This window comes from Oryza sativa, chromosome 10 (assembly GCF_034140825.1).
Source record: "Oryza sativa Japonica Group chromosome 10, ASM3414082v1".
Lineage (NCBI taxonomy): Eukaryota > Viridiplantae > Streptophyta > Magnoliopsida > Poales > Poaceae > Oryza > Oryza sativa.
The window spans coordinates 14,985,757-14,995,580 of NC_089044.1; the positions used below are offsets into that span (position 1 = coordinate 14,985,757).

The window sequence follows — 9,824 nt, forward strand, 5'->3', positions numbered from 1 at the left end:
TTTTAGGGTTAATCCTCTGTCCTGATTCCGACTCAGTTTCAACTCCAAGCTTTTGATGGTCTAAATCAACGGTAAACATTTCATTTTTCTTAAAAAAAAATTCTATTGGATTTGATAGTAAAATCGTCGATGCTAAAGAGGCTTCAACCATGTTAACCCACGCTAATTATTAATATATTGGTGTTGCAGATTTAAATTCTAAACCCCAACTCTTAGCTTCCTTGAAGCGAGCATGTCACACAATATACAAGTCTGCTAGTCTGAAATCATCCGTAGTATTCATCATTAGTGTCATATTGTTGAAGAGATCTGACACAATGGAATACACAGCGCAGTGAGTTCTTGCATGTCCCAACTACCCATCACTAGCTAGATATCACAAATTTGAAGTTGAAAAAACAAAAACCAAAATGCAGCACCCAATCTTCCTTCTGACCTTTAGGGGCTAACTGGACTTAACATGCTATACAGACAAGAAATCAATCGGCTGTGAGCAGAGGAGGTCATGAGCTGCGATGCTGGGCATTGGAGATTTGCAGACTCAGCGCCATGCCACCAGAGGGAAGCCCAGTTGTAATTCAGGGCTGTTTTTGTGACTCAAGGTTCGGATTCACATAATCAATTCACCGTCCTGGAGATGAATTATCCTGTAAATAACAAGTGAAGTGAACACACATAAGGACCAACTTCAGGGCATAGCAGTAGACAACGAAGGAGTGTGTTTTGTGTTTTTACCATGTCAATATCTTCGGATCCATGTAGGCAGTCAGCTGTTTCGGCATTTGCATTTGCTGGCTCTGGAGACGGCAAAGCAGAATGCTGCATTCATGTGGAGAAATCACTTAAGACTATGAAAATGGGAGAATAGTAGCATTGCCAGAAAATCGATATAATCATATGTATACTTGCCATAAGGGATGACTGGCTTTGTACTTGTTTTCTGCCTGGGTCAATTTCCGACTGACCTTCTATGTTCGGAGTAGTTGCTGTTGATGATATACAAACTCAGTGATCGAGAAGATTTATGTTCACAAACAGAAACCTCAAAAATGAGAGGTTAATGGAAGATGTGACAATGGTACAGTGGTATATATTTGACTAAAGAAATAACCATGTTATTGTTATCTCCAAGGATAATGCACAAAGTAATCGAGTAACTAACTATGTAATTGAAAAAAAAAATAGTAAACATTGAAGGAACAGAGTTCAGAAATTCTGGAAGGAAATATAAAATTAACAGACATGCCAGAACAGGTTATTAATATCTTATATTCTTACGACAATGGAGCCACCAAGGAACTTGTAAGAAATATTAAAAAGCTCTCTAAGAAATGATAGTACCTGCTTCATCAAAAACAGGTATCACGGTATGCTCATTAGCTGGTTCACACTGACTACCTGGAATGCTGTTTGCACATGATAAATTAATAGCATTAAGACTGTAATTCATATAACTTTCTTGATGAGAATTGAAAGTATTGAATGGAGCATCACCTTTCTAGTTTTTCTCTATTCACATCTTCTGTTACATCCTGACTATTAGAAACAGGTGAGCTTCTTTTTATTACCTGGTATACAGATAGTTTAGAGAGATACTTGGTTTTAAATAAAAGAAGCCAAACAAATTATATATTAGGAAGAACAATCCTGCAAGCAGGACTTGTACCAAGAAATGCACACAGGAGATAATGCAAATATGCAATTGAAGCTTTCAATATTTGCATCTCATATGGTCTCACCTCATGCCCAATACTGTCAAATATGTCTTGAAATTTATGTAAAGCAATCTCCATGTTGTGAAGCTCCATAAGCATTGCCTAAATAAAGAAAAACAGTAAATATCAACTTAGATTTTTGGAGTTTCAGAGAAATTGGAAAGGCGTTATGCTATAACTGAATAACCTGCTTCTCTGAAGTCAGTCTCTCAATAATCTCATCCTTCACCAATAAAGATTTCCTAAGGTAACATCGTTAAGGAGACGCAACCAACCAAATGAGATCAATAGAAACTAAGATTGACTGCAATGACTTTTAACTCAGTAGAAATGGATATTTCTTCTAGTTTGGGCTGAAATTTGGTGTTGAGTTTCTCAGCCTCAAGGCGTTCCCTCAATTCATATATCAACCTCGCCCTATTCCGGAGTTCAAGCTGGTAATCATTAATTTTTTCTTCGAAAAACCTAAGTTTTTCTGCATAAGTGAAAAATCACATTTAGAACAGCAGATTTTAATGAAAAATCACATTTAGAACAGCAGATTTTAATGAAAAATCACATTTAGAACAGCAGATCTTAAAAAGGATATCAACTTATATATGGTCATCATTATCAACATATGGAAATTGCAATCTGACTACAAGAAGCAACATACCAACAAAATCTTTCTCAAGCACAGAAATCTTCTCTACTTTACCCTTCAAGTCAGAAACTGAAATTGCAACATAACACAGATAAGTATCTAAAGAATGCACATTAGTGCAATAAAAAATAAAAAGACAATCATTTGGTAAAACAATAGTAGAATAAGATGTTTCAGCCATTTGCATACCTACATTTTCCTTGTCGCCAACTAGACATTTCACATTACCGAGTACTTGTTTCACCGCAGCGACTTCCTTTCCTACTGAACTAAATAAAGCCAGATGAGCATTCAGCTTTTCTGAAATCACAGCAATCTGTTTATCCTTCATCTGGATAGTCCATTGCAGAGAACAAGCAGAGTCCTGCCTATCAAACATGGTATCATGAGCCGATAATCAGTTTGATTCCACATACAGGTAATTCATAATTAATGCAAATGTCAGAAGCAAGAACAGGGCAGAATTATATGACAGATTAGACAATGTACAATAAAGCAGACTCCAGATACACTCTAGTCTTACAAATGCATAGCAATTGTTAAGGAAAAACTATGATATTAATGGCAAGTAGCCTCACATAAATATGCAATTATTACAAAGACCAAAAGTTTAGCATGGAGAGAAAACATAAAAAATGAGTTCAGCTCCATATAAACTACTACAGAAGGAAGGGGGAAAATAAAGGTAAACACCTGCCTCGTAATGTTTTATGAAAGCCTCCTTTGATTGAAGCAGTCCCTCCATGTTATCTTTTAACTCCTTTTCGTTTTTCTCCAGCTGCTCATTTTCATTTTCAAGGCATTTTATCTGTAAAAAAAGGTATTGCAATGAACCTCTGTTGAATAGGTACAAACCAAGCACTAGGGGAAGAATGAAGCATCCACGGTGTGATGTGACATAACATGCATATCAAAAATCAAGTGCTGCTTCTACCTAATCAACCAAGCACCAGGACTAGTCATTGTTACGATTCGGTAGTAAAAGTACAAATCTACACTATGATAGACAACTGGCCCAAACAGCCCCAAATGTTGGTATAATCGCCACGAAACACAACATGGCAAACACCAGCATGATCACAATGTGTTTAAGTTAGGGACTGTAATTTAGTTAGGCATTAAACTGTAACATAATCCAACACATGAGCTCTACCCAAATCCATGAGACGAGAACACAAGCTACTTGGCGAAATTGAGAGTTGTGAAGGGGCTAAGCAGAACGAACCCTGGACTCGAGCCGACGGAGCGCGTCGTCCCTCGCCGCCACCTCCGCACGCAGCTCCCGCGTCTCCCGACGGTGCCCCTCCTCCGCCTCCTTCCATCTCTGCTCAAATTCCACACCAAAACCCCCACCACGCATCAGCAAATTCGACCCAAAACCCTAATCCCCAGCAAACAGAGAATCCAATCACAGTCCGTAGAGTAAGAGAGAGAGAGACTTGGCTGGCGGCGTGGAGCTCCTCGCGCGCCGCACGCTCCCGCTCCTGCGAAACCGTAAAATGGAAGAGGAATCAGCACTACGAGAGGAAGAGGAAGATCCGACAAGGCATTGGATGATCGGCAAGCAAAGCTCACGCGGAGGAGCCGGTGCTCGGAGACGAGCGAGAGAAGCTGCAGCTGCAGCTGCGGCAGCGCCGCCGCCTCCGCCTCCGCCGCCATCGCCGCCGCGCCGGTGAGCTCCCGCTTCCTCTTCCTCTCCACTCGACGAGCCAAAAAAAAAAAAAACTCCCACGGGGCCATATACTGGGCCTTGCCAGCCCAAACCCTTCCGGCCCAAAAGGCCCATCCGCGGAAGCCGAATCTCCATCGAACGAACTCGACCGTCGATTCAGATCCGACGGCTGAGATCCCACCCAAACCCTAGCCCCCACTCCGCCGCCTCCCTTATAAATAGCTCCTCTCTCCCTCCTCCCCCAAAACCTCTGCCCTAATCCACCCTCGCCGCCGCCGCCGCCGCAAGTAGCCACCCGCGCCGCCGCCGCCGCCGTCGCCGGAGAAGGAGAGGAGCAGCCATGGGTCGCGTGCGGACCAAGACGGTGAAGAAGACCTCGAGGCAGGTGATCGAGAAGTACTACTCGCGGATGACGCTCGACTTCCACACCAACAAGAAGGTGCTCGAGGAGGTGTCCATCCTGCCGTCGAAGCGGCTGCGCAACAAGGTGGCCGGGTTCACCACCCACCTGATGCGCCGCATCCAGCGCGGGCCCGTGCGGGGCATCTCGCTGAAGCTGCAGGAGGAGGAGCGCGAGCGCCGCATGGACTTCGTCCCGGAGAAGTCGGCGCTCGAGGTGGAGGAGATCCGCGTCGACAAGGAGACCATGGAGATGCTCGCCGCGCTCGGCATGGCCGACCTCCCCGGCGTCGAGCGCCAGCAAGAGGTCTCCGCGCCGACCTACTCCCGCCCGCCGTACGGTGGCCCCCGCCGCGACCGCGTCTAGATCGTCGTCGCCTCTTCGCCGCCGTCGTCGCCATGGCTCGCCTAGCTCTGCGTACTACTGAGTTCTATGTTTTGTCTTTAGATCTATGGTTGCTTTCAAGATTTTGAACTTAGCCGTGATGATGATGCTTTAAGTTACCATGTGTTTTGGTGGACATGATTATCTTTTTCTATCGCACTGGTGAAATCTTGAGTGATTCGATATATTACCATGAAATTCCCATATGCTCCTTGTGTTGTAATTGCTTGTTCATGTGTTCTTCAAATTGATGTCTTGGTATGAGTTATATACCTTGCTCTGTATATCGCGTAGAAAATGTTTGATTGGTTTGTTAAAGTTGTTGATAATTAGTGTTACTATAGACTATATAACCCAATGAACCTTAACATAGGATTTCGTTTCATTGAGTGTAACATATGGGAGAGCTTAGAGTTGGTTTTATTGTCTGTGGAATAGGGTAGAATTCTATTAACTCAATGAACCTTAATATAGGAGAATTGGTTTCATTGTTGTCTCTAGAATAGGGTAGAAATTGGTGAACAATTATGCAGGTTGTGATTCTTTGATCATTTGAGTTGGTACAGTGCTATCCATCTATGACTGCAATTGCCTTGCGAAATTCTATACTCTGATGTTCTTGATTTTCCTGATCTAAAATGCTTTTGGATTTGGAGTAGCTAGGTCTCCTTAGTTTGCACCTATCATACTTATATTTTCCTTCTTTGGAGGAACTAAACTGTCATATCTGTTGAATTCTCGTGCCAAAATCTGTAGAATTCTAAGAGCATTTTTGTTCTGAATTGCTGGTCTTTGGTATGGTAGGGTCTGTTTGGTTCCATTGCCCAGCTAGCCTAGCTGGGTAAGGGCAAGCCAACTCGTTGCCAGCTTGCCAGGCTTGCCATATACCCTTTGTTTGGTTGGTGTGCTTTCTATGGCAAGAATTAGTGGCTAGCCGTTTGGTTGCTTCAACGAATCATCTTTCTCTTTAGAGTATTTTGTGCCGCTTCTTTTCATATTGAGCAAAATAATATTGCACACAGATCAAATTTTTTTAACTTATGGCTTTGTCACAAGAACACTATAGATTCTTCCACAGTTAACTTGGCCACAAGAATAATACGGATAGAAGTAGTAAAAAGGGCAAAGCTATATGCTAAAAGAATTCCTTGAAACAATCAAACATCTTTTTGAACTACTTTATTACAAGTTCGAACTAAAGCATATCAATTATTTAAATAATATCTAAAGTGCATGTTTCATTCTTAAACTATTTAGCTTGAATGCATAGTAATTATTCAAACATCTCAGCAAAGAAATTACATAGCAGCTGGATAGTTTTGTATTATCCATTGGGTCACATATTCCTTAATAGAATCCAGTGGCTTACCCTTCAACATGGCAGCTATATTCTCATGGGTCGCGAGATAAGTCTGCAGCTCAAGTCGAACCATGACAGGGTATTCCGTCATCTCATCAATTATCTTAATAGGGATTCATTTGGATGTGTTATATGTGTGAAACACATGGTTTCAGACATATTATCTGTAGCCCCTGTTATCTCATAAACCACATTATCATCAGTTCTAACTCTTTTACCTTTATCAGATTTTCTACCTTTTGCACGCCTAGAAGATGAGCTACTTCCAGTATTGTTCTCTTGATCTGGAAGACAATCTGAGTCATAATTTGATGAAGGGTCAACATCACCAGGACTGCCATTTTTATCACCAATAAAATCATCATCTTCAGTCATTGGATGGTCATATGGTGTTTGCAGAACATTAAATTCCCCTGTTGCATGCTTGTCTTGAAAAATAAACTCCATTTCATCGTACCAACGTATGGGGACGTTAATGAATTTAGCCCTTTTATCTTTGGCCTACACATGACAAGAAAAATATCAGAAACATAAACATCCATATTATATGTAAACACGATAGTTATTTGCAAGGAAAGAATAGTTAGAACACTCACATTAGTCATTCGAACAACTTCAATCTCATCATATAGGATTTTTTTCTCAACATCATCAAAGTTGGCCCCGCTCAAATTCTTTGCCTCCATAATCACCTTCCACTGAGCCTTCAACTTGTGATAAACTTGTCGACTTGTGAAGTTTGTGTGATACTTGCCATTAATTTGCTTTGCACATTCCTCATGATGGACTTCTTTAAATACAAGTTGTCTTCCATCATGCTTGGTGCCGACGGCCAGAAAGTTCCTAGCTACTACAGCCCATACCATCGACAATCCCCATTAATGCAAAATCAGAATCCAGCACCAAAGGCCCAAAGCAAGATTACTGGATGTGGAAATAGTACATGAAGCAACATAGACAGCTCGTATACATCCATCCATGGCAGGAAGATGGAGAGCTTTAATAAAAGAAAAAAAGTCCTCGTACCTGCAAATCTAGATAGACGAGGCGCCATCGGCGGAAGAAATCAAATCTGGGAGCTTCTCAGTTCTCACCACGAGCAATCTTGTGTCCAGTAGCAATCTTCTGCAAGAACATGCTCTCCTCAAATCGAGTTGGCCTTGCTCTCCGATTTACTGCGTGGAGGCCGGAGGCTCTACTGCATTTATATATGGGCACGGGATTACTGCAGATGAATCGAGGATGCTTGAAAGTTCGGCAAGGGGAGGAGGGTGATTGCAAATTGACCGGATCTATGAGCCCTATAGTTCAGCCAAGAGTGGGGGAAGAGAGCGACGAGATCTGCAAGCCCGATTCTTTGGCGAAGAGTGGAGGAGTAGGACGAAATTGGGGGGCTGGTTGTTGAAGAAGGTAACAACTTTTGAGAAAAATCGCTTCATCCTTATCAACAACTTTTTTCACGCGAGGAGCTTGCCGTCGGAGGCGAGCCGATTCGGCTCTCCCTTGTGAGCTATCCTTTTCTCGCTCCTATGGGCTAGCTCGCCCCCATGGGCTAGGATTTTTTTCTGATTCCAAACGACTGTCCTTGCCAGGCCAGGCTAGGCCCCTGCTAGCCTTGGATCCAAACGCACCCTTGATAACCAGAGGGGAAAAAAGGGGAGCATACCTTGTAAACCACTCCATACCCACCCCTGCCAAGCTCTTGTTCCTTTGAGAAGTCACATGTAATGGTTTTCAAGAATTCCATTGGCAGATACATTGGCGTCGCAGTTGGATCTTGTATGTTGTTCTCCAGTATACCAAAATCCACATGTTTTTGCACCAGGGAATCATGTTTACTAGTTGATCCTTCCATTCCTGATTACATAAAAGGAACCCTTAGAGATAACAAGAAAAATCCTCAAAACCCCATACACCAAATTAAACACAAGTTGCTTGGGTATCCTGTGTGGGTTCGGCCGGTTTTCCTTCAATTAGCCGTGTAACTGTATGGTATTTATGCTCGGTTTCTCTCTTCTCAATGAAAAACAAGAACTCACTACCACTACCCTTTCGGAGGTTTGCTTCGGAAAATAATAATAATAATAATAAAGAACTGCTTTCACAATGCAAACGGGGAACTGACAGTGAGCCCTGCAAGAGAAGCAGATCAAGTCGGCTTTTCCACAAACACCTTGCATGCACGATGCACATTTGATACCGTCGTAATCCCAAGGAATTGATTCATCCATTGTCTAAAACGTCATTTAGACCGGAGGTAGCAATGTGTTCCCTGCTCCTAAGAACTAATCGTGCATGCAAAGAAAGAGAGAGAGAGAGGACTCACAGGATGATCCGATGAACAACAAAAAAGAAAATGAAAAAAGAAAGGCAAGAGAGCTGCAGGAGGAGGTAGTCAGATGGTAGCTCGCACGCAGAAAGAAACATCGACGAACTAACCGGCGCGAGTTCGCTGACGGCCGGCGCTTGGTATATATAAAGCCATCGATCGGCTAGCTCAGGAACCTACTGTCAATTATCTACTCTCTCGCGTATCAAAATATAAGAACCTATGTTATGTGTGATGTAGTACTGTTAATTTGGACGGAGATATTTGAAGTATTAGGATATGTCCTATCCAGGACTACGTTCTCATAATTTAGGTGCTGTGCCCCAACACACAATTACTCACACGCTATATGATATACTACCTGTCCTAAATTATAAGAACATATGATCGGCATAGCTAGATTCGTAATACTATGAAATTTGCTCCATCCGATAATAAGTTCAACTAGAAAATAGGCGTGCCAGTTGACACGCCGATTAATAAAGCCTGTGGTGGTATTGTTGGTCCTAGTCGAGATACATATGATCATTTTTATTTTTTATTTTTGGAGATTCGAAGACTCTGTACAAACGGAAGCAAAGAGACCAATAAAAAAGAAAATATTAGAATGAAAAAAATTCACCTCGAGAACACATATTGATAGTACCCACATGGATAGTTAGACATATTCCACAAAGTCAAGTTAGAAAGTCAAGTTAGAGGGAGTAGTGTAAGATAAGTCAATTGGTCACATGGATAGACCAATGTACGTGAAATTCATATACTTAAGAGCTAGGGAGATCAAATGTACGGGGTTATCTAAAAAATAGTTTTATTTTTATTGATTAATTCTAAAAGATATATGAAATGGAATATTTGTGATATTCCTATTTGAAAAAATAATATGGAAATGTATAATTCTCAACAATATATATGTTATAAAGTGGCAACAAATCCTAAGTGGTTTCTACAGTTGGATCACTCTTCCAAATAAAAACAGCTTAGGGTCTATAAGTAAATACCTCTATATGCAAATTTTAAGTGGATCAGCATATGTGGGAGTACATCCTTTTGATCACATCTAATCGAACTGTTCTAGATGTTGTATCGTTAAGTTACTACTTTTTCTTTAAAAAACTGTTAAGGTACTACATGCTTCTAGAATTATCACATAACACTTTTGTTCTCTATTTTTCTTGATCTTCTGCATTTTTTTTCCTTAGACGAAATCCATGATTTATTTGATAAGCCAGGGGCGCCATGGGGAATCGTATAATATTATGGTATGTTTGAGAGAAGGGGAAAATAAAAAGATCTTAAAAGATATGAAAAGATACTAAAA

At 41.4% G+C, this 9,824-nt stretch overlaps 2 protein-coding genes and 1 long non-coding RNA gene across 3 annotated transcripts; 2 read left to right on the forward strand and 1 right to left on the reverse strand.

Annotated features, from left to right (window-relative positions):
- Positions 1 to 256: 256 nt before the first annotated feature.
- LOC9267764 (uncharacterized) lies at positions 257 to 4,072 on the reverse strand. The gene is made up of 14 exons (XM_015757811.3): positions 3,934 to 4,072; positions 3,798 to 3,842; positions 3,584 to 3,682; positions 3,056 to 3,166; positions 2,548 to 2,722; positions 2,371 to 2,427; positions 2,054 to 2,190; positions 1,903 to 1,962; positions 1,740 to 1,817; positions 1,495 to 1,568; positions 1,342 to 1,406; positions 910 to 986; positions 736 to 819; positions 257 to 647 (listed from the first exon to the last, which is right to left on the reverse strand). Exons 1-14 carry the CDS (start codon positions 4,015 to 4,017, stop codon positions 624 to 626), a joined length of 1,170 nt encoding a protein of 389 aa, XP_015613297.1. The 5' UTR covers positions 4,018 to 4,072; the 3' UTR covers positions 257 to 623.
- Positions 4,073 to 4,351: 279 nt separating this feature from the next.
- Positions 4,352 to 5,020, forward strand: LOC4348608 (small ribosomal subunit protein eS17x). The gene has a single exon (XM_015759294.3). It carries the CDS (start codon positions 4,371 to 4,373, stop codon positions 4,794 to 4,796), a length of 426 nt encoding a protein of 141 aa, XP_015614780.1. The 5' UTR covers positions 4,352 to 4,370; the 3' UTR covers positions 4,797 to 5,020.
- A 571-nt stretch (positions 5,021 to 5,591) lies between these two features.
- On the forward strand, positions 5,592 to 6,634 carry LOC136353705 (uncharacterized). Its single transcript, XR_010737083.1, has 2 exons — positions 5,592 to 6,253; positions 6,402 to 6,634. It is a non-coding gene; the product is annotated as an uncharacterized lncRNA (long non-coding RNA).
- The last annotated feature ends 3,190 nt before the right edge of the window (positions 6,635 to 9,824 follow it).

Excerpts from the sequence above, each read along its gene's own strand:
- LOC9267764 (XM_015757811.3), bottom strand. The coding sequence starts at position 4,017 with ATGGCGGCGGAGGCGGAGGCGGCGGCGCTGCCGCAGCTGCAGCTGCAG. Across the intron at positions 2,428-2,547 it reads TGGCGACAAGGAAAATGTAG|TTTCTGACTTGAAGGGTAAA; the intron begins GTATGCAAATGG and ends TTGCAATTTCAG. Across the intron at positions 648-735 it reads GATCCGAAGATATTGACATG|GATAATTCATCTCCAGGACG; the intron begins GTAAAAACACAA and ends TGTTATTTACAG.
- LOC4348608 (XM_015759294.3), top strand. The coding sequence starts at position 4,371 with ATGGGTCGCGTGCGGACCAAGACGGTGAAGAAGACCTCGAGGCAGGTG.